The sequence below is a fragment of the Syngnathus typhle genome, linkage group LG7 (genome assembly GCF_033458585.1).
Source record: "Syngnathus typhle isolate RoL2023-S1 ecotype Sweden linkage group LG7, RoL_Styp_1.0, whole genome shotgun sequence".
NCBI lineage: Eukaryota > Metazoa > Chordata > Actinopteri > Syngnathiformes > Syngnathidae > Syngnathus > Syngnathus typhle.
The window spans coordinates 12339192-12364681 of NC_083744.1; the positions used below are offsets into that span (position 1 = coordinate 12339192).

Sequence of the window (25490 nt, forward strand, 5' to 3'; positions counted from 1 at the left end):
TGCATCTGTGCTTTGGCTGCTCGATTGGCTGACCAACTGAGTGCCTCTAAGCAAGACACATGACTGTGCAAGCCTGTCTGTTTGTGTGTTTATCTTGATTACTGGATGAATACAAATGGATCTCCCTAATAACAGTAGTATTTTCATTTTTGTTTATCCCTCCTATTGGACATGACTCATACTTTTCAACATTTGGTGCATACTATATGTTATTAAAATTCAGTAAAAATGCTAAATACAAAAATATGAGAGCCAGATTTTTCATTTGATTGTTTTACTGTGACTGAGTGATGTTTCTAATATTTTGGTTAGCTCATCCAGCCTCACAACGAGGAAATGTTATCAACATATCTTGCTCTGTTATTACTACTCTGTTGGTGTAGAAACTGTAGATTTAAAAGTATTATTAATATATATTATATATTTATTATATAAAAGAAGACATTGACACAGCGCTAGTTTTGGTTTAGGTTTGGAATTTCTGCTTTGTCATGAGTGATGAGTCTTTTCTCCTATAATGTCTAACCAAACAACTTATTGATTGCAAAGCTTTAAAACCAGGAGAACTGACTCAAACACAATAATTTACATACATTAATGATTTTCAGGCTCCGAGGTTATATAACAAAAACAAATATTTCATTCGACTCGCGGATAGTTTCTAGTTTTTCCTCTTGCAGTGATTCTGGTGTCATTGAGGCAATACTAGATGACCCTCAGTTCTGCCCTAGAAAGATTTGTTTTTACAGATACTGAGACACATCTAATTATGTTAAAATATATGTGGAGTTCTTAGGTTCTTTACTGGGCCCTGCATTGCAGTCTAAGGACATTAATGCTGCAGTACACTCATTTAGCATAGAGATTGTTTGTGAAAAGATGCTTTATCTTTGGGGTACTTTGCATTTTGAGTACTCTTCGTTGCCAAAAATCTTGACACCAATTCTCCTCCAGAGAGCAACGACCCCAAACACGCTAAAGTAGACAAAAATAATTTGCGCGCTGGCACAAAAATAAAGTAATGCCAGTTTGTTTTTTTTCACGGGCACCAGTCAACTAAAATAGTGCCCTTCGTATTACATCACTAAAGAAGCTTGTAGTAGCTTGGCAAACATTTACTGTGTTGCATTGGCATTTAAAGAGATTCATCAACCGGGCATCAACAGATGGACAATGAGGTCAGCTGGCAAGGAAATATGCTGTAGTAGCCATTGCTAAGGTGTAAAGCTTCACAGGAGTCAGTGGTGCAGGTTACAGTTGTCATATTATTACTTAGTCTATGAGCGTGTTTGGAGCTAAAAACCAAAACCTTTTTCAATACACACCATCTTTTTCCAAAAATAAGCTTCACTAAATCATAGAAGGAATAAAATAATTAAATACAAAAACACGCTTCTACCCAAAACATTTAATATTTAGAAATGAATCATCACCCGCATTTGATTAAGTTCAAAATTATTGAATAGATATAATACCACAAATGTAGATTAATTTTACGGTATGTTGTACTCATACTTCAGAACGAGCACATGGAACGACTAATTAGCAGAAAAACATTCCATTGATATTCTGTTTTGCAATTATCACAATTTAAAATGTGAAATAACCATCGCTTGATGTGTGGTAACTAATATATGCCTTGATTTTCAATCATTAGGGTTGTATCGCTTTATGTATTTAATCAAAATAGTGTACTTAGTTCGAGTGACTGCTTCCTTATGAAAAAACAAATTTGGATACAATGCACCAGTCAAGATGAACAACTCATTCACATTAGTAGTTAAACAGTGTGTAATAGTGTACACGCACGGATTTATAGAGTGCAACCACGTCAAATGTAATGCAAGTTCATGAATATTGTACCGGATTACATTATGACACATTGCAATAGCAATATTTTATCCCCCCCTAATGTAGTGTCCAACAAATAAAGCAGGTCAGGCCTCGCACTTAACGTGGATTTACAACCCATCCATCCATAAAACTATCCATCCTGTCCATATTTGTTCTCAGTGGAGGTTCTTCATTTCCTAGCGTTTTGTCACAGGTTGGCTCTGGGGCCACATATGTTACTCTCAGGCGGAGCAGTTGGTGAAGTGTTGGGGGAGAAACCGCCGCTAACATTCTTGCATATGGCTCATTTTTTCCATCCAAGCATCCATTGCTGTTTTCATTCATCACTCCATTCATCCTGTCATTCATTCATTTCAACAAACAAATACATGTCTACGCTTCATGGCCATAAAAATCTTTTACTATTGGGAAATTTGGTCATTTCTCCTCAAATTTGGGAGGAACATGGCATTTGTGGGCTAAGCAGCAGATACTTATAAAAATGTTGTAACATCCCTTTTGGAACTGTCGGCTTAATACTGATTTGCAGTCAAGCCACAGTCAAGTTTCGGTCTCATAGGGCTGCCAAGAGTGTTGCCAGAAGGACTGCCCGATGCTGTCAAGCTTGTTTGCAATGGTTTCAGAAACATATGCACTGGAGCCTAAACGTGGATGAGCGCCATGTTCAGTGAATAGTGGAGATTCTGCCCACAGCAGTTGGATCACAGAGTCAAAGTCTGGATAAGGTACGGAGGACGCTATGTGGATTGTTGCAATAATAGAGAAACAACTTGTGGTGGAGACAGTGTCGGGGCGCGGGGTGGAAAAACAAGGCTTATGAGTAATATCGGTGCCGGTAGTAAATCCATATCTCCACCGTCTGGTACCAAATGCTATCCTACACAGACAACACTTGCACAAAGAGTTTTGTTTTTTTAAGATTAGAATTTGGGAGTGGAGAGGAAGGAATGACCTGCAGGCAGTCCTTACCTTAAATCTATTGAACAATTGTGAAATATTGTAAATGTTATCATCACAAGCCTTTTGATTGACTTGCGCCAAATGTTGGTTGAAAAATGGGATGCCATCCTACAGCGGTGTGTGACCAGGCCGATGACAGGCATGAGGAAGCGGTGCCAGGCTTTGTATGATTTCGATGTCTTACTCGTAATACGTCTTGTTTCTTCAAACTTGGGTCATCCAACAGAAAAATAAGCAGTTTGCTCTTGGCAGAGAAGATTTGGAAAAAATGTTCAAGAGTGCGAACCACACTCTCAGCTAATCTCTCAAATGCATGCAGCATCATTTAAAGTGGAACAAACAGGATTTCCAAAAGACTACGATTTATTACCAACAAAGACTGTTACGATAAAGAAATTATCTACCGAACACTCATTTTATTACTCATTATGTGTACATTATATACACACTGAATGCTTGGCCACCACATTACAGAACTCGGCATGTCATACAAGGGAATAATTGATGCAGTACAATCGCGGGTATTTTGAATATCAGGAACAGCATAAAAGTTCGGACCCAAATGCAAGATGTGACGCAAAAATCAGCAAAAAACAAAGACGCTGTTGGATGACGTTAAAAGGATGATCAATGAGGATGGGCAGAGGTAACCAAAATGTGAGGCAAACAACATTGCTAATCATCAAAATAGGCTGAAAGCTCACTTGGATGTAAAACACGGAATGCTGGAACATGATGAGTAGTTGCAAAAAATGGCGAGGATGAGACATGATGTAAAATATGCAGTGAGGAGAGACACGCTCGGGAGCAGGTGTACAGACAGTGGGGAAGGGCAGCACACACACACGCAAGAATGCACGCGCATGCACACACACACGGATACACACACACACACACATGAAGGCGTAATTATAAAAATGATCATATTCTTTGCCATTTCCTGTGTCCCATGTATGAATGGACTGCAAGGATTCTGATAAAAACAAATATTTGTATACATTCATTCTGTAATTGAATAACAGCAAAAGAAGAAAGATTTTTGGTTTCCACTACAACAGGATCTGCTGGATCTTTTGGCAGACTCGACAAGCCTGAATAAAAATCTTGTCAACCCTCCATCCCCCTCTCCTACACCTCAGTTTACCAAGACCCCTCCCGACCTTATGTGTTGTACTTATAATTCAATATCAATTACAATTTAATTGGAAAAAAAATGACATTTTGAGAATGTTACCATTGCAAATTAGTCTATGTCCCATATAAAGGATGGGCTTGCTTCATTGGGAGGGTGTATATGACACCAACATTTTTCTTTTGAAGCACAGCTTGTGCGCTTCTGCAGCTTCTAGGAAAATGAAACCGGGATGAACATAACAACATATCAGATTACTATCTACTGTACATAATTAGGTGTGTGTTGTTTGTGTGAGTTTGTGTGAGTGTGTATGCATCTACTGCTCGTGTAGCCTATCTATGTGTTATTCCCTCAGCATGATACATTCGGTCTGGAACATCTAATTTAATTCCTCATGCTTTATCCTCCAAAAGCTAAGCGACCTAGTTTAGATATTCTTATTAACTATTTTTCCAGAGTTGCTTTTCAGAGCTTCAAAGCAATTTGACATGAATGTGTATTATGCAGTGGAGAGAAAAGAGTTGCATGAACACGTATTGCTTAATTGTGATTGTCTGTGCTCAAGGGCAGTTGTCTTGTTGAGATTCCCGAAGAACTCAAACTAAAAAATAATTTTTCATCCCACATGATTAAAAGAAAATTATGCTTCAGTTTTAACCTTAATCTCAAACCTTTGAAAATAAATATTTTTTGCCCTCATTTCTGTATTTCTTGCAGATGTGACTGACCATCGTGACTTACTATCGGATCCCACGGTGTCCATCTTAACCACCTGGGGTACTGGGGAGGAAGACGTGATGGAAGAGACTGACCCAAGACAACCATCCAAAATAGCACTGTGGAACGAATCAAAACATAGAGTGGCTGCCGGAGGAGACAGCATGGTCCTCCCAGAACCAAGCATCATGAGAGCAGATGAAGTTCAATGGGCAGACACAAAGGTGGAAGGCCTGCCAAACTCACCCCGAGACTCACCTACCTGGCTTAAGCAAGCGGATGGAGGAAGGCAGGCGGTCCTCACAATGGTGGCCGACACAACAGATCCACCAGCAGAAAGAAAGCCTTTAGGACTACTGTCTAAGGCCGCTTGGACCAAAATCTCCTCTCCATCCTCCTCCTCCTCCTCCAAAGTCTCCTCCTCTTCGAGCTCCACAACAAAAGCATCCAATTTAACTTCCCCGTCCACATCTTTATCCTTTACTCCAGCCATGAATCATTCAGACGTTCAGACAGTGAAGCCAGACATCATCTCTCTTATTGATGTCAGCAACGGCTCTTCAGACAGTAACAACATCTCCAGTCTTGGTAAGTTTTAAAATTCTTTCAAATAGAGCAGCTGTCATTTGAGTGCTGACTTATGCCGAGATCAAACTATCCGAAACATATTCGTCTCGCTTGCTTGATTGATAAATGATGACATGGTGCAGCTTCATATGACGTATCTGCGGTGTTGGAAATTTTTCATTTTTTATTTGAACTAGTTCAGCCATTGCTCCTTTGTTTCCACCCGTTGAGTCCACACTAGTACAGGTAGGCTCGCAGGCTTTAATGTACAAGCACAAAACAATCTAAGTTGGGCATCATGCTCAAGTAGGAAATTGGATGTCACACAATCTGACTAAGCTCCCCTTTTGTATCCTGCGACACCCCGACCCCTCTCGCATGTCACCAAAAATGATAAATGATTGTCAGTTCAGAATAGTTTTGCATTATAGAAAACTGGATTGACTTTGTTTGACATTGAGTGACTCAAATTGTATTCAAACAGCGTTCACTTATCAAAAGATAGTCACAGTGCAAACCAACCTTGCAGGGAACCTTCTTGTCCTCCCAACATTTTCTTTTCCTTCCATTGGCATGCATTATGTGTTCCGAGATAAAACGCCTCAGTCCTTTCCATTACAATTCATCTGGGGCTTCCGCTTTGAAAGTGGATTTCATCGTGTCAAAAATTTGTTCTATGGTGATAAGCACATCTTCATCTTCTCTTTTTGCTCAAATATGAGATTTATTTGTTTTTCGATGAGAGTATCTTGCATATGTTTTCATCTCCATTTTATTCAAGTGGCATTGCTTCTTTCCCATGAGGGTAAAATATGCTAATTTCCCGCATCCTTATAATAATATAGCCTCAGGACTGATCCTCGTGATTTTTACATGCACACCAGTTTAGGCAGTTCATTTAGGCTCTGTGCACATGTGTACTTTGTTTGCCTTCTGGTCTGGACCAAAGCTGCATTATTGCCCACTTGCTCTTTGTAAACGAGATATCTCAAAAATATTGAAATAAAGCAGTTTTTGAAATTGTTTTTGATGCAGATGCTGTTCAGCCTACAGAGGCGTCAATGAGTAGCTTGCCAGCTTGGGATCTCCCCACGGTTCCTGAGTCTCTTTTGTCCACAGTGGGTGACCATGACATCACACTTCCAGGAAATGTCACCAGCCCTTTCTCCACCCATCAATGGAACACCACTATGCCGGTGCGCACCAGAACTTCCCCTCATAACGCAACTGCTATCAAAAATACCACAAGCACTCTGTCAACCACCACCACCTCAAGCACCATTGTGAGAGCGAATACGCCTCCGGTGTCTACCGTGGCTTCACTCGCCACAAACCTGAACAACTTGACCGACGATAGCGTTCAGGTGGAAACCCTGACGACAACAAAGTCCTTAGTGACCGTTTCTACTGTGAGCACACTTGCTGTTACAGCACCAGCGGTGACCACAGATGTCACTGTAAAAGTTTCCTCAAATATCACCGACGCTGTAATCGTTCAGCCATCATCGAGCCAGGAAGCAACCACAGAAGTTATGACTCAGCCTGCAACTACCACCATCACTACTACCACCACAACTACTACAACAACCCCAACCACTACGACATCTGCTCCACCCACCACAGTAATGACTACCACCACACCTGCAACTACTACTCCAGACACAACCACCGCCCCTACCACTACCACCACCGATGCCACCACCACCACTACCACCTTAGCAACAACTGCACAAACAACTACACCAACTACAGTGTTGATCCCAGCCCAAACTACACCACTCGCAACTACAACTCCAGAGCAGCCAAGCAGCACTATTACAGAGGAAGGTCCTTTACCATGCAACATCACTGAGAAGTACTGGGTCAAAACAGGTAAAGAACTTGTTTTTTTACCGCTGAATTTAATTTTGTATAATCATTTAAGCATCACATAATGTCGTTTTTTTCGCGGGCCGCATTGTAGTCACACCTTCTTTCGGAGTGCCATTATGACTGTCAACCCAAATAAATGTATGAGCACCTCATTATATACAATTAAAGCTACAAAACAAAATGACAAAAAACTCGTTTTCAAATCAGAGGAGTAAGAACTGGTCAAATATATGAAACAAATATATTATTAAAAGTGAAGACAATTTGCAATTCTAGTAATGACACACGAATTTGATGCACAATTTGTCTTCGAGGGCCACATAAAATGATGTGGCGGGCCGTATCTGGCCCCTGGGCCTTGAGTTTGACACCTCTGATCTACACGCTCAAGTAAGATCATGTTAGATGTGGATTATATGTTGCTCCATTTTGAATATATAGTTCTTTCAAAACTCAGATTAGATTAGTATCCCCGTGGGCAAACAATTAATATCCGCCACGGAGACAGGTTTTAACCATTTTCTGGTAGAAATTATAATGAAGTTATGACAAACAGGTACAATGCCCTTTCAGCTGCTCAGACCTGGTGTACCTATTATGGGTTCAAGATGTAATTACCTGCACTCAGATTAATTAAAACATGCACTAAACAAGGACACATTTTCCCAGGACATTAAAAAAAACTGAAGCTGGTGACTGTAATTTCTAGTGTGCATAAAATACGTTGGCATTTCATACTCAACGCACTCAAGCCTAACTTTGAGATATCGAAGATCAAATTTGCCTACAGACTGTGTTAAAACAAAATATGCAAATAATAACAAAATAATTTCTTCTTTGACAGTTATGTCCATTGAGGTTCGGAAAAACCGACTCGACCTTGTCCTCAAACAGAATCTAGTGAAAGGACTAAGTCACGCCCTGCAGAAAGCCCTGAATGACTCTACTGCTTTTGCACAGGTCAGTCTGTCTTACATATTCACTTCTACTAGAAAGTCAATCACTTGCGCCTGAATGTTAATCGCCAGAACGACATCTTTGTCTAGTCAGTCCATAGATTTAAGAAAAAAAGAGGTAAGCAGTCGGATGGATGGATGGATAAGATAATTGCCCTTTCTGCCTGAGCTTTTTTGCTTTCTTTAATCATCAATATTAAAAAATAAAAATATGCCTCTATGTAATCAATTCCCCTCAAACTATTTTGATATCTGATGGGCATTCACAGTATTTGCGTTGTTGAGAGAGAAATGTGCCCATGGCTGAATCGGGGTGCACACAAGCCCTCTCCTCACCCCTCCTCCACCTATTAGTTGTCATGCAGTGCTGAGGGCCGGCTGCCAAACCAAAGTGCTGCAGCCTGCAGGTCTACTCTGACCTGCAGCATGAGACAGACAAGTAAAGGCAGCATTTGTGGAATCTCTAACAGTGTCGAGGGCAAAAGTAACCACCATACTTAACATTACACCTCTTGAAAACACTATGTGGCAATTGGCCCGATGTTTTACTGTTACCTTCATGTTTGACAAGTTCGTTAGTTTCAATTAAAAATGTTCAATACTTTGACGTGATTGCTGGTGAAAAAAAGGTTGGCCCCAAACATCTTGCAGTAGAATCTCAAGTAGCACATTTGAACGTAGAAATAAACATATACAATACTGGAAAAAATGGAATTGGAAGATGTGATTTAGCTATTTTCCTATATTATGTATTGTTATTTTAATTATTGCTCAAGAGTCAACTTTCAAAAGCTTTTTTCTCATTTGTGAAAGATTCTAACATTCTCCTGCCAGTGAGCAAGACAGAAGCAAACCAGAGTAAGGTCTTAAAATCTTCTAGACGCCATCTCATTTTAACTTGCTGAACGACCTTCTTCGTAAATATAATTGCATTTTACAGAAAGAATTTGACTTTACACAGAGCAGTTTCACTGTAGAGTTTGAATATTTGTGATTGTTTTTTTTTCCTTTATTCATCTATTTTTTTCAGTTTGATAAGTTACCTTATTTGATTAAAAATGAATATACTGATTAAGCACAAACAATGGATGCCGTTTTTTCTGGCTTAACCACCTGCTCCCAAAAATGTCGGTGTACACATGCAGAAGCTCATAATAAGGATTTATTCTCTTTAAACATGTTCATAAACTGCTAATCAGGGAACAGAGCATCAGCAATGGTTAGAAACTCTGAAATAATAAATGTTGAGAGAGCTTCAAACTCCCCCTAGGAAATTTGGCTTTTAAGGGATTCCTCAAGTGCTGCAAAGAGCACTGTATTGTTATAATTTATATTTTTGGGGAGTGTCAACTCTGCTTGGAGCAAGTGAATGATAGAAAGCTAAGGGCAGTCTACAAGTGCCCACTTCACGGTGCAGACAGCATTGGATTTAAAGGGAAGGAGATAAACTGCTTTGCATGACCAGGATCCTTTGATCACTCTCACAGCGGTGCACCCTCCCCTTGCATAGATCGGACACCCTGCTCTCTGAGGAATTAGAGACGCACACCGCACAGGAATTACAACATTTGTCAAAATAATTTACCAAACCCAGTATAACTAGTATTAAAATGGCAAACTGATCATTAGGCATGCCTCGTGCATGTCTATAGCCAGTAGCTGTGAGGGTTGAAGTGATGCGATTTGTTTGTGTGTTTGCCTGCGGTCTTTAAAGTCTTTAATAATGAAAGGAAAAGGACAGTAGAAATACTTTCTTTATCTTTTCTGTTGTAAATGTGGTGTGCAAACTGAAAAATATGCAGAACCTGAGTTTTTGATCATTATGCAAATTGTAAAAACATTTGCTTTTTTTTTTTTTTTTTACAGGTGGAACATGATGACTGCAACCCACGTAACGTGACACTGGTTTACTATGTGACTGGTGTCAAAACCGTCTATATTTCTTCTATTGTGGTTGAAGCACTTAGTGTTTATGGCTTTGACAGGCTGCTGTCTGACATCAGGCAGCACACACCATTGGTTAAAGCAGTTCTGATTCCTGTGGCAACATGGCTGCCCATCCCAAGTATTCACCTGCAGCTGAAAACAGGTAATTTTACACCTATTTTACACATGCATACATATTTATATGAATTTATATAAGTGCGAGAGAGAGAGAGAGAGAGAGAGAGAGAGAGAGAGAGAGAGAGAGAGAGAGAGAGAGAGAGAGAGAGAGAGAGAGAGAGAGAGAGAGAGAGAGAGAGAGAGAGAGAGAGCGAGAGAGAGAGAGCAGTGGGGAAGAGAAAAGCAGAGCTAGAAATAGGATTTGTTCATTATGTCTGTTCCCCTTCAGTCTTTGATACCCTAAATCCAATGGAAACTCCCGCTTTGATACCCTAAATCCAATGGAAACTCCCGTGATTCAAAGCAAAGTAAAATTGGCCATTTAACCAAGCAGCTTCTTAAGAAAACACATTTGTTCATGCCAAACAGCAGCTTGTGCCTGGAATCTACTGGGATGGGGATCAAAAAGAGAATCTGTGTGATTAACAGCAGGATATCAAGCAAAGAGATACTTGGCGAGATATTTTAGCTGCATGTGACCTTGTTCTTTAGTTCACATTTTGAGGTAGAAACAACATCTCACTACATAACATGAAAAAGTTCACAGCAAATTATAACATTTTCCATACAACATACTCAAACACTTTTTCGTCTTCTTTCTGCAGTTTTGAGATTTGTTGGCCCCACAGACAACGTCTACTCTTGCAGTTTCGTCCAGATGCTTGAGCAGAGACTGGAGAGTGCCTTTGACGAAGCTCAGGACAAAGTGCTCGAGACCTACAGCAAGCTCACTGTGGAGGTAGTGCATGGTTTTAGCCTAACATCACACAGATGTGAATGTAGCGTGCAAATCAGATGTTTGATGTCGTGAAACATCATTTGGAACTTTTTCCAATGGTACAGTTTTGTTGATGCCGGTTTCCCTTAATCACTATGTGAGTGCGCGAGTATCTGTCTTACCGTATTTCTCGGACTATAAGTCGCATTTTTTCTCATAGTTTGGGTGAGGGGGCGACTTATACTCAGGACCGATTTCTATATGTTTTTTTTCACTTTATTGTGCATTTTGTGCAGTTTATTCTGGAGCGACTTTTAGTCCGAAAAATACGGTAATTTACTGGCAATAACAATTTAAACCAAAGCAAAGTTTTGTGCAATTCTCTGATTTGACTAGACAATACAGGTCTATTTTACCATAGTTGTTTAGTAAAACCAGTCAAAGTTCTTTGCTCTTTTTCCACTTTCTTCTGTCCGCTATCACTTATCCCCTGGTTAACATGGATATGCAGTACAGTACATACATAGGACAGCAGTGGTGGATATAAGAAGCATTTATTATTCATCTTCTGAAATATTTACATGCCTGGCCCAATCTGATGGGAATTCCTAGTACAGCCCACTTTCCTGTGATGATTCAGTTTCATTATTTCCTGAACACCACAAAGGTTCCATTTAGGGGGACGTATGACCAGAGCTCCGTTATGCAATCTTTATAGACAACATAGACATTCTGTACAATGTTTCACTTTTACTCTCAGTGGCTCATTGAGACCAGTTTATGTGTGTGGCTGGATTAAGACAAAATGTCATTAATGTGCATTCATGGCAGGTCACATACCTTACAATGACCATTTGTATGGTGATCTTCAGATCCAAAGTGTGGCCCAGGAACCGGGCTCCCCATCTGTCTCGCTGGTGTATGTGGTCAAGAACCAGGACACCGAACTCAACGGTACCATTTCGAGCGGCCTCCTCAACCAACTCACGGCTGAGTTGGTGGGCTACTTTCTGTTCTACCCTCCTCTGGTCATTGCTGAGCGTACGTAAACACACAATGCTGCATTGTCATTATTCAGCCTACCACATACATACAAGAAATTCCCAAATCAATTTAAAAAATCTATTTTATTGTTGAATTAGGGCCGTGTAATCACTTAGGTTCCTGTCACGCCAATGTTGTAAATGAGCTGGTAATATTTGAGCTATCATTTGTGCACAAAGCTTCGGAATTCTAACTTCTCATGGAAGAAGTCCAAACTGAAATGCCAGCCAATTGTATTTCACTGTGAGGCGGATGTGCAAGCCTCTATCTTCCACTGTGTATTTAGTGGAATAATCATATTATATGTATTTGTATATGTCAAAAAGGATCTGACAGAGTTTAGGCAAACTACATGCTTTCTTTTATCTTTTAATATTTTATTGCGCACCACACTCGACTTGAATCCTGAGGGGGGGAAATGCGCTAAAGCTAGTGATATTCTTTGAAGAGTCATATTCTTTGAAGGAGAAATTGCCATTTGAGAAATATGTAACTATTAGCAGTGTACTGATACTATTGGAGTTGAAATATGGGGTTAAATGGTGTCTTACACGAGTCAATTTATTAAAATGTAGTGGCCAAAAAGATGAAGCAACTTCTGCTTGTTTTTGTAGCAGAGCACTGGACCCATGCAAGACTGCTTTAATTATGCAAATTTTATATTTATTACATAACAGTTGGTATTCTACTCATTCTTTTTCCCGGGATGCTGCTGGGCTCAGACAGCCTTTTTCTGCATATGGAGGATGCCTGCTGAGAGGCACTGAGTCCACTGCAGGGCAGTGAATGATTCATGACCTAGTTTATGATTAAATACCTGTTACATTGTTGTTGCCAGTACTGCTTCACCACACTGTAGTAAGTACAAATTCCAGAAAAATGCTACGTTTGATTGTATCAGGAGGCAAAATATAGATTTATGGATTTATAGTTTGAAGGGCAAAAGTGACAAACTTAAGCAATGAATGCAAAAGATGGAATGGAGTGATAAGTAAACAAGCAGAGGATGAAATGGTTGTGGAGCGAGACTGGGGTTAGATGAAGTGGGAAACAAACACGATGCGGTTTAGAAGGAAATTATACATTTTTATATGCATTTAATACATTTGTTGATTGTAATTCTTGTTATTGGTCAGTTTACATTTAATGTTTGTAAAATTAATATTTTAGCAAAAAAAATCTGTATGGTCTCCGTGCATGGGTTTTCTGTGGGTATGTCCTTCCACATTCTAAAAATATGCAAGTTAGGTTAAGTGAAGTCAAAATTTGCCTTAGGTGTAAATGTAAATGACGACTGGCTGGCTGATGATCCGTTCAGGGTGTACAACCACCTCTCGGGCAAAATCTGACAAAACCAAAGCAGCAACACAAAGTAACACAGAAGTGAAAGTATTGTCAGTTACGCAACAGAATGGGCACAGCAAAAATAAGATCAAGAATCTTTGAATTCTCCTTTTCTATCATAAGGATGTGTGTAATTGAGCAGAGAGTTTGAATTCAAAGTTGTATTGGGAATTTACACCCACACAAAAGTAAAAAGAACAGAATAAAATGCTGATGTTTTTGTTTTCAAAAATACCGATCCACTTCTGAATTTACTCTCAGTCAGCCCAGTACAAAAACTTGCTGGAATACTCAGGTAGAGATTTGAAGAATGCAACCGACTGTAGTTTATAGCTTTGGACTCAATTCCACACAATCCAGTTTCAAGTTTTATCATCAAGAATTACTTGACGTTGTTTAACTGTCTGCTTTTCCTTCAGCCCTTGAATACCACAATCTCAACACGTCCACTGCAACCAGGAGCTATTGGGTCATAACAGGTAAATTGTGCTGTATACAACTTTTTTATGTCACACTCTACTGGCTTTCCCTTCTGTTGTATGCCTTCTTTCTTTACTTGCATTTATTTTGTATGTTGGTTAAGTTGGGTTTAGTTTAGTCACGTTCGAACTCCTATGAAAATTCTGTTTGAACCAGGAGAGTGTTGCACAATACAATATTGTCAAAAACAATTTCAGGGATAAACAATTCTGCAATTTGTATATTCAACCAAATCAAATTCTCTCTCTCTCTCTCTCTCTCTCTCTCTCTCTCTCTCTCTCTCTCTCTCTCTCTCTCTCTCTCTCCTCCCATGCTCTCACTCTCACAAACCAACAAACACACATTTTCTTTTTCATTTAAAAAGACCAAGGAAATTACCCAAACATTGCTAAGTGAACATTAAAATATAGAAAGAAAATTGCCATTCACAAAGTGCCTCGAGAGCTGGTCGCTACAAACAATTTAAATTCAACAGCCGTCAATATGCCGACAATAACTCCATTAATCGTGGTTGTCCTTTCTTTTGTTTTGGCTGTGTGGTTGTGTTTTTATTTGTTCAGTAAGTCTGCCCCTTCTCCCAGACTTGTTTCAAAACGTTTCTGTGAGTATAACAATAACGTACATTGCAGTTACAATGTTTTACAAGAAAGATATTCTGTCCAGCCCGGCCTATTTAACTTGATTTTTCAATGGATTAGCCAAATATTTGTGCATGTATCTCATAAACAAGTTAAACATTCAGTACCTTGAATAGCCATTTCTTGTGTATGGCTTTAAGTGTTTAAGGTGTAGTCAGCCTCAGCAGATGCTGTGGGTGAGATGTCAGCTTGCTTGAATGTGGGCCGAGCACAACCTCACCAGTTCATGCCATTTTAACACGCAATGTGAGCAAAACCAAATACAAACCTACTCAGCATAACCTAATGGGACAGAGTGAAAAAGTGATTTGTCTTAACAACCTCTCTCAAGGCCTTTCTTGCGTGCTGGCTTACACTTTACAGTGCGCAGCGTGTCTTTAGGTGCCCTATTTGAGCGAAAATGCTATTGATGTTTAATTCACAGGTTGGTCAGAGGGAAAGATCGCTTCACATCACATCAGGGCCCAGTGTGAATGATGCGGAAGTGTGTTTGTGTCTGACTTAACTCTTGTTGGATATAGTTGAAGATGCACTGGATTGATCCACTCATGCTTGCTTGTCCTTTTGTGTTTATGCATCTGTGTGAAGTAGATTTTCACCGTTACATCGATTCAGCTTTGACGGAAATATTCTGTGGCTAAATCAATGTCCCCCTCCTTATTGTTACCTTGCTCCTATGGTTGTCGCTTAGCTTATATGATTATTTTCATCCCTTTTCTGTGCCTCTTGAGTGACCTTTATTCCCTAAACCCACGCCTTATCCTTGTGCGTGTGCACTCAGTGATCCAGGATGTGGACAAGTCTTCTCTGGAGGCCAACTACCACAGCTTTGCCAGCTTGATGGAACAGCGGCTGGCTGAGCTCTTCCATGTAGCTGGTCGGCAGGGCTCTCAAACCTTTCGGTCCAAGCGTGCAACAACTGTTGGGGGCTACACCGTACAGGTGAGTGCTGATATTGATATTCAAGTTCATTTTGTAATAGCTACATCAAATACTATATTGTATAATGGACAAAATAAAAATTTCTGCTGATTACTCATAATTACTTGGCAAGGGCTTTTTATAGATAGATAGAAGGGACCCCCCCCCCCCCTCCCCCATCGCCGTAAATAAATTTTGATCCATGATTGTTGTAATGACTATGTCAGAATACTGGCAGTATACTGTACATCATAAATATACATATACCGTAATTTTCGGACTATAAGTCGCACCGGAGTATAAGTCGCACCAGCCATAAAATGCCCCAAAAAGTGAAAAAAAACATATATATGTATATAAATCGCTCCTGAGTATAAGTCGCCCCCCCACCCAAACTATGAAAAAAAACGTGATTTATAGTCCGAAAATTACGGTATATATATGTATGTATCAGGTAGATGCCCAATTTGCCACATTGTGAATCAGCGAGATGAAATTATGCCACTCCTTCAAAGCTGGTAGATAAATGGACCTCAAAGGTCCATTGTAAATTTTGTCAGCTGCATGTTGTGCAAATTACGATAAGAATTGTCTTCTCCTGGGTGTGTTATGCTTTATACACACTCAAGTTTTTATGGGAAGTCACAGATGACTGATTTTTTTGCTACGTAACGACAAAGACAAAAGAGGGAGATGCGTACAGAGGGACATCCAGCAAATGTCACAGGCCCTGTTGACAAAATCAAACTGCCAGCTTTATACAATTCAGTGGTGTACAGATACAATTTTCTCTCGCTTCTGATGAAAATAAATAGCAGCTTCCAGCAAAGCACCTGACTTCTTCAAGTATTGCTATCCTAACACAGAAAACCCATTTTGAATGTTGACTTGTTCAATCTAATTAAAACAAAGACTTGGATTTTGTCAGTGTGGCCATGTTGTAGATAACAAACAATAATGCAAGATTTTCCCTTTGTTGTCCTTTCTCAGATGGTAAGCATGCGCCGGCTGCCTGGTCCCAAGAACTCAGCGGAGATGACGTATTACGCACAAATGAATGGAGCACCCATCACTGGAACCACAGCCGCTAAAACGCTGAGCAGTTTGGATTCCCAGACCATGGCACTGACTCTGGGTTACTTTGTGCAAGTGCAGGCTGAACGTAAGTTTTGGATTTATTTATTTCAGAGTTGAGAGGGTTATTTTAAAAATGTTTTTTGAGTTAATAATTATCTGTTAAAAAGAATGTCGTATTGTTAGATTAAAATAATGAAATTTGATTACTTTTCATTACTTATGGAGTACTGCAATACAATATATGTTTTAAAAACACAAAACAGTGAGCTGTATAACACGCTACTCACACACACACAGACACAGTATAATGCCTCCAAGATGTTTGTCCTGTAATTATTATTAAGGTTTTGCTAATGGATAATTCACATTTACATGAAAGTTTAAAACATTTGAATTGGACTTATTAACATCCTAATGATCACATACTCTAATTTTGGTTGTGAAAGCTATACTGTATATTTAAGAATAATCAACCCTTGTCTCATGCGTTTATTATCCGGTGGGCTTCAGAGTATTTCAAATTTCCAATTGGGTTCTTTGTGGTGTTTGAATTGAATCATCAGAAAAAAGACAGAAATGTCAAGCTGTTAAGTACAAGCTCATGTCTATGAATGTCTTGTTTTACTGAAAAACGCAAAGGGAATTTATTTGCTTTCACAGAGGACAAAGCAAATCAATACTTATTCACATTTGAGAGGCTGAAATAAGAGGAAATGCAGCAGAAATACATGAGTTCTGCTCAAATGTACATCAAATGAAGAATGTCTCTAACTTGAAGCCAGTGGCAGGATTTTGGGTTGTTTGGTAGAAAACACAAAACAACAGCAGTGTTAGGACCATACTGTACATTAATATAACATGAGCATAAACAGATGGAGAGGAGGGGGGAGGAAATCAGAAATGATTAAGGACTAACTTGAGCCTGCCCTGCATTGGCACTGTGTGTATTGGAAGTAAAGAAGGTTCAATGAAAGGGCACACTGATAACAGAATTTGAAAGATGGCTCTATGGCATGGAATTGAATGGAGAGTGTGCCAACCGCAATTAAATCTGAACACCATTTTGTTGTTGATTATAAGGCCAGGAGCTTCATTGCTTTGAAGGATGTTTGACCTTGTACTGAGTATGTACTGTTTATGTCTAGAAGGACTTTTCAAATTTTGGAATTTGTGGATAGTTTTGAGTAGTACTAAGAAAATAAACCATGTTGTTTGGCTCATTTGCATCACAACTCAACAGTTTCAGCAGTTGTTCAAGTTGCTTTGGATTTGCTTTTAGGGGAAATTGTGTTGTTCATGTTTGCTGAATGTTGTTCATACTGAAGCATCTGAAGAGCACTTCATGTTCCCTCACACCTATTTTCTCCCCCTCACTTTCTGAGAATCTATAATTAGCTAACTGGAGCCTTACCAACAATCTGCCCTTCTCTTTGTGAGGAATGTCATTTGCCTCATTCACACTGCTTTCACAAAGTCCTGATCAGCATCTGTATTCGGACATCTGACGTTCCGCAAAATACTTCAGCTTTATACTTTGCCCAGGTAATACCAGGTATTTTAATTGGACTACTAATACTTTTTAAGAACATACAAACACTTATTTACACAACATTATTATACTCAGTGAAGACTTGGGTGAGTGGTGCACAAAGCTTTGGACCATTTTCCAATTAATCCACCGTGCATGTTTTTGGACTGTGATGCAGTACTTGGAATAAACACGGCCAACTTGAAACATCCTAGCCAAGATTCAACTCCAGAACCCTCCAGCTGTAAAGCAGATACGTGCCACAGTGCTGTCTGAATGTATAAATGTTTCTACTCTTAGGTAGGGCCAGTGGTAGATACACAGCCACGGATAGTTCACTTTCACTTGGGTAAAAAGCATACCGCAAGTGCTCTAAACTCTTCTTGGTCATCAGTTGAATAGCTAATTGCTGGTGCTGCCTTTCCTGTTTGACGTTAGTCCAGTTTCAAACCCTAGTGATGGCTTCTATTCTGTGTGCAGCTGTGGTGAAGATGCCGCAGAGCAACTTGTGGCTCATGGCTGTCCTCACACCTCTGTTCTTGCTGATGGTGGTAATCGGAATGGTGGTCTTCATTCTGTGTAAGAGAAACAGGGTCATCTTTAAAGCTGGGGCCTTCAGGACCTTCAAAAGCCGCTCCAAGGTAAGTCAGACTCATCTTCATATGCCAGCTGTTATTTCCATATTGCTCCCTTTTTTCCTAAAAATGATGAAGCTACTCCGGGGGTGGTTCATAATAATCGAAAAGGTTTTATCATCACTTGCTGTAACATGCTTCAGTACCCAATTTATAAATATTGCATAACCCCGATTTGTGACACGTCACACCGAGAAGTGATTGTGTTAAGTTGTCCCTTCAGGACAGGAAAACCGAATCCCATCTGTGTGGGTCTTGGCTCATTTATTTTTCTCGCTGCCCAATAGCCCTTGGTCGGTGCTAATCATGCATGTTGCAAAGACTAATGAGCAGAGAGGAGAAGAGCAAGGATCACTGCACTGCAAGGGAACCTTTGGGTTATATTCGCCCTTTAAAATCATAGCAATCAAACATGTTCATTTGAGGTTAAATACAAATCCTTTATTTCAAATGTACGGTGTGGGTTGTATAGATTTTATTGACCGGTTTGACTTGGCTATATTGTTTTTTTCTATGTGAAGTCCAATGCACGACTGCCTAAATTGTTTTTAAGGTGGAACTGACATAATATTGACACTTACACAAAAGTAAACGTTTCCACCACATAAAAATACGGATAGCTCCATATGGAGGATTGGCGATAGTCGATGGATGAATACAGATAGCTGGATACTTTTTTAAAAACAGAAGTGTATTATTGTTTTTCACAATATAAAACAATTCACAAGCCTAAATTAAAGGTAGGTGAGATTCTTTCGTCAAAATACACAAAGGGTGAAGAATGACAGCACACCTCACATCTACTCTGGTTGGAATTTCTGGGTTTTGTTCAAATAGTCAAGCATGTGCCGGGTGTCAGAAACTAATGTTAACTTTGACATGATTGTGCTTCTGTTGAAAATGGCGCATATGTTTAAAATGGCAGATCTTCAGCCATTGGGCGGAGATAAATTTTGTGGTGGTGGTAGTGTGTGTGTGTGTGTGTGTGGGGGGGGGGGGGGGGGGGGCTAAATCACAATCCAGTATGATTCAGAGTATTAAAAAAAATCTGGATTTACATGGTTGTTTAAAGGGGAAGTCAACACAAAAACATTTGTTAAGATTATATTTCAATGCAGCCCCACCAGTCCAAGCACTGCATTATGATTAAAATGGAATTGTAGAAAATGAATTAAGAAGCATCCCAACATTTCTACCCATTGCAGTGGCAGCCATATTTTCACTTGCTGTCGACTGAAATGACATCATAGTGCCAAAGGGCTCATTTTGAGAACATTCCATGGCCAAAAGTGCATTTTGCTGCTTAATTTTTATTCTGCACATAAAATACTTTTGTGAAGAGGTTTTGGGTGTTTATTTCCCCTTAAATTTCAAACTTGGTGGGTAGCCAGAAACAGATTAAATTATTTGTCACAATTATTTGTAGCAATTAAAAAAATACATCTTCCATATGTGCCCGTTGACATACTGAGCTCATGGCAAAGGATGCCACCACATCAGCAGATGCAGTATTTATTTAATTGACAACAAAGTCAAGAATCTGCCAAAAACAAAACCAAGACAAACTTGTCTACTCAAGTTTATCCTTCATCCCTTTCACCTGACCTTGTATTTTCCGTTTTATTCTGTCATAAAATTCTTTAATCTCATCCTGACCTTTTCCCTTCAACTTTTTGCTGTTCAGACCTCATATCGACGAGAGGGAAGTTACCACCACCAGGTACTGTCTGAGATTTAGGATTAGTTGAACACTGTCTGGCTGAGTGAATGTTTTGGTCATTTGATTGGTGTACTGCCCGCGACCCTCGTGAGGATAAGCGGTATGGAAGATGAATGAATGATTAGTGTACTGCTATGTTGGGCTGCTTTTGTTGCTTCTGGTTGAAATCGTGCATGTGGCTGCTGTTTCATCATGGCTTGGTCCATCCCCCTCACCGACCATGACAGATCACCAGGACGTGCGACAATCTTAAGTGGCCGTGAAGAAATGTGAAAGTGACTGTAATAGGGCTGTAAATTTGTTCCTTAAGATTTAAAGTTATCGGGTTAGAGGCAACAAGCTGGGTTAAACACGGAATCTGTAAAAGTAGCCTAATGGGGTTAGTTCTGACTGCAGCCAGCCATTTTTTACCGATGCTCATAAACATGAACAACAAAAGGAAGCCTAATAACTAGGCTCTAAATAATGATGCAAATTTGTGTCACCAGCCCAGACTGATTTGCACCTATTAGCCCTTTCGCTTCTTCCTTTCCTTTCAAAACAGTTGTTTTATTCTACCTTGGCTTCAGCTAATGCCCCTGATTCAAGACATTTTCCTAGAAGGTCCATTTAATTACTCATTATAAATTAAGCAGCCCCAGAAGGCATGACAGTTTCTGCAGGTTGAAGATAAAAGCTTACAAAGTTACAGGTAGAGAGGTTAGTAGTTGTTCTTGTAAAAATGATGCAAGCTAATATAGTAATTATGTCAGTATTTCTTACCCTCATCACTCAAAGTGAAATCTGAGACAATGTGGCATGATTTGCAGTCAGAGTAAGGAATACGGTAGTTTGGTGTGTCTTTTTCTCCCTCAGTCTGTCACTCCACTCACACAGAAGTGTAATATCGCTTTTGTCCATTGGGGCAAATACAAATTGGAAGCAATAAACTGTCATGCGTAACATTGACAAGTGCATGAAAATGTCAAGACTGTCAATATTGACACTAAAAGTTGAACTTGGTATAACTCCTTTTGTGTTTTACAATACATTGCAGAGCAATATAGCAATTTATTTTATTAATCGTTCATTCTCGATCTGGAGCATGCTCAAATTAAATAAACATTTCACACAGATATTTGGTACAGGAAGAGCTAGTGGCAAATTAAAATTAAATACCGACAGTTGATTAAAAATTCAGATTATTTGCACGAGGAATAATCTTTTCACAGAAAAAAAATCACCGTGGGAAATCATCACTTCATCATTGAAACAGGCTAGTACTAATATTTTTCATGGTATAACAAGGTGAATCCGAAAATGAATGTGTTTATTGCATATGCCTCATAGTGATAAATAGTCCTGGCGGCAAATGCTGGATGGATTATCTTGAATGGTTCTTTTTCTTGGGAGCTAGTTGCCAAAGCCAGAGATACACAATAGCTAGTGTTTGTGTTTGGCTCCATTCATTATGACGCAAATCACGGATTGAGTTGATACAAACATCAGACACGCAGCTATGATACAAGTCACATGCGCAATTTTATAACTGGGGCATCAGAGTTGTCCCCACGGCAGTAAAGGCTCTATGATTTGATATCTATGCGGCTGCTGCCTGTCTGAATTGTACCTTTTACATTTGTCATTGACCCTTAATTACGTTTCATTACATACATCAATCGACCAATTGTAGCTGAAGGTCACTATGGCATATATTTGTATCCATCTTATACATACACAATGATTAAGAAGCTAATTTACCACTCAGAATACTACATGGCATGTCCAATGTGAGCTGTGGAGGTTTCAGAAAGGAAGTTGTCATGGGGATATCAAAGGGACCAATAAAATATGGGACAACACAGTTATTATTATTATAGTTTGTTATTTGACACAGCAGCTTGACACAGGAAGAGTGTGTGACCACGTGTTTATTGCATGTAACTTTGCAGAGCGCTTCAGCTCTCGGTCCTTATCGTGCTAAATTTAAATCAATATAGTTGCCGGGGGAATAGCTCATCTGCTGCATCTCATCAAGCTGCTATCTGAGTTTAAATTAGGCTTGAAGATAAGTGCAAGTCAGGAATGCAAGAACATGTCATGCAGCAGTGCTGACTCTGTGTGGTCAGTATCTCCGTCATTTAATATAATGCCTTTCAGAAATGCTGGCCCATCTTTTCTCTTGCCTGCTCCAGTAGGTGTTCAAAAACAAGGAGGTAAAGTTAATTTAGAAAAGCGCACACCGTGACTAAAAGAGACAGACCTTTCAGTGGAAAACACAGCATGAAATGTCAGATGTCTTCTTCAAGGTTATGATCATCCATTATATTTTTCCACCAATCCATATCCTGTGTAATGCATGACAGCTTTTACATGACACCGTTCACTCAGTGATGTACACATCATTGCCAGTATTCAGTGCTTAATAGGTTGGCCGTGCAAAAGCATGTCATACTAATGTTTAATTTTTTTTATTTTTACTATATTTCACTGCATCTTAAAATAGAGTGGAATCAATGAGGTTGGCCGCAATCTATTCTGAGATGCTGGTTGATCTCCAATTTGTACTGTATTGGATAGGAAATATCATAAATTCAATGTATTAATTAACTGTGTTAATTAAAAGTGAAACTTGATGATAGAGAAAATTTCCAAAATGCATCTGGCGCTGTTTGTCTTCTATGCAGGGCACAATGAAATCACGAGACTAGCAAGGAAGTCAGGAACTAAAATGTAACGAGTGGGCCGTGCTTAATGTTACCAGATGTAGAAGTCTCAGAAATTGCTTGCTTGTAAGGATGTTGTTGTTTTTATTTTTATTTGATTTTTATAATTCTACTGGGCAACACAATGGTGCACTGGTTAGAATCACCGCCTTACAGTTCACTGGTGCAGGCTTTGATTACGGCTTCGGCCTTCCTTTGTGGACTTTGAATGTTCTAACGTGGCCTGCACGGGTTTTCGTGGGTGATTTTCTTTCCTCCCACATTCAAAAAACATACATGGTTATTCGTCTATATGTGGCCTGCAATTGATTGGAGACCAGTTTAGGGTGAACCCCAGCTACTGCCCAAAGACAACTGGGATAGGCTCCAGCACGCCCGCGATCCTCGTGAGCCTAAGCAGTTTGGAAAATGAATACATGAAACAATGAATAATTCTACTGAACAAAAACTGTGTGATTTTAATGAGTTAATTTAAGTAATTTTTCATTCATTAATCATGTTTGTCAGTTTAAAGCAACTGTTTTACTGGATAACTAAAATGTGTTGAACCCGCTTATTATTATCCAGTTTTATTTTTCATTTCTTAAGAAAAGAAAATAGCGGTTATGCATTTAATATGTTGTATGTTAATGGAAACATTGCTTGACACATTTAACTTCACACTTCTCCCTCCTTTTTTGCACACTGGTCGTTTGTTTCATAAACACTCAAAGATTGACCTGTGAACAGCAAGAGACCCCATGTCTGCAATCTCCATGTATTTTTCACACAGAAAAGTCATCACACAACACTTAAGCTAGTCGAGTGCAAACACTCAAACCGTAACTGTATATTCATGCCGTTGTGAGTGCTCTCATCAATGTGTGCATGTGTCTACATGAGTGTGTATCAATTTCCCTGACACTCAGCCGCGTGTTTTAAGGCTGGCTTATGGCACAGTGGTGTGTATTACGGATGAATTATTAACAATGCTGTCAGGCTGATGCCCACGCTGCCTAACCTCACATGCTCTCAGGATTTAGTATGCATCATCAAATACATTAGGCAGCCCATTTTAGAGTCGCTCGAAATAGAAAAGGAAGGCGAAAAAAAAAATCTGGGATTCGTCTGCTTTGTTGTGCAACATAAAAATGATCTGACGGTCCTTTTCTTTTCTCTGTGCTGTAAGGGCAGAGAAATGCAGCAGTGCAAAGAACGTGTCTGCGCATTAGAGGGTTTAGGAAAATCTGTGTTCTCCTCTTTGTTCTCTTGATGCACTCATTCTTGACTTCCAGTGTGCTAATTTTGTAAAGCATCATGCTGTTTCTAATATTTTATTATGTCTGCCGTGCTATTTGGGAACAGAAGGTCCATCCAAATGCCCTTTTCTGTCATTAAATTATGCTTTACTTTGAGGTTCTACTTAGGTATTCATTTTGTCATATTACCTCACTTTTTTTGCAATTAGTTCAACGCCAGTTTGAAATAGTAGCTTTTCTTTGTTGGAGAATTTCTTAACCCAGTACTGTAGGTTACAAGATTGTTTTTGCTTAAAATCATGCATAATCAGAAGTGCATTCGTTTTATTTAAATCTACTTTACATTGAACAAACAATTACACAAACAGAGAAGTGCACGCAGGAGTTACGCACAGGAGCAAATAGGGGGCTCGATGAATTGCCCAGGGGCACCTCGGTGTCCTAAAAACACCAGAATTCATTAGTCCATAAGAGTCTTTTTTTTTATTTTTTATTTAATACAGTATATCCATGTAGGGTGAGCCTTGTGAGCCAGCCCCAAAAGTCACAGATAAGCCATTGGTGCATCGGCCAATTTATGATTTGACAGATTTTACATACAAGTGAAGCAAACTCTGTGAAGCACTTCCAAATGCTCAAATTTCACCACAAACCTTGGATCTGTTCAGTGACAACTATTTTATTTCTCCTTGCTTGACCTTTTGACATGCCCAAGAGAGTTTCTGAACTCGAGTGAACTCTCAAGGGATGGAGTAGAGTGCTCTCTGCTCTTGATGAAATGTCACATTTCTGCATAGTTCCTGTGTTAGGGTGGTGCTCACTCTAACTTATTTAAGATATTCTGCAAACCCTAACATCCTGAGCGTTTGCAAATAAGTGCATGTTGGGACAGATAAGAAAGCTTGAGATGCATGATTTGAGTTTTTTAGTAATAATTCAAATGGAATCTGAATAACAAGAAAATCATACCTTCAGTTTCTTTACTTCCAAAAATGTGTCTACTGTCACTTGTGACACAGACAAAGCTTTCATTTTTCATTTTCGATTTGGCGTACCGTATTTTTCGCACTATATGGCGCACCGGATTATAAATGCACCTTCAATAAATGGCCCATTTTAAAACATTGTCCATTTATAAGGCGCACCGGATTATAAGGCGCACCTTCAATGAATGGCCCATTTTAAAAGTTTGTCCATATATAAGTCCATATATTTGGACACGCCAGCCGTAGTGGCTCAATATTGGTCCATATATAAGGCGCACTGGATTATAAGGCG

At 39.4% G+C, this 25490-nt stretch overlaps 1 protein-coding gene across 3 annotated transcripts in view; it reads left to right on the top strand.

Moving 5' to 3' along the window:
- kiaa1549la (KIAA1549-like a) overlaps positions 1-25490 on the top strand; it is a 58581-nt gene that overhangs the window by 16192 nt on the left and 16899 nt on the right. For all 3 annotated transcript variants that reach the window (XM_061284119.1, XM_061284120.1, XM_061284121.1), the window contains exons 2-12: positions 4667-5254; positions 6269-7105; positions 7950-8065; positions 9928-10150; positions 10770-10903; positions 11755-11923; positions 13690-13749; positions 15170-15330; positions 16300-16471; positions 18395-18555; positions 20234-20269. In XM_061284119.1, coding sequence (XP_061140103.1) covers positions 4667-5254; positions 6269-7105; positions 7950-8065; positions 9928-10150; positions 10770-10903; positions 11755-11923; positions 13690-13749; positions 15170-15330; positions 16300-16471; positions 18395-18555; positions 20234-20269 — 2657 coding nt within the window. The remainder of the gene's footprint in view (positions 1-4666; positions 5255-6268; positions 7106-7949; positions 8066-9927; positions 10151-10769; positions 10904-11754; positions 11924-13689; positions 13750-15169; positions 15331-16299; positions 16472-18394; positions 18556-20233; positions 20270-25490) is intronic.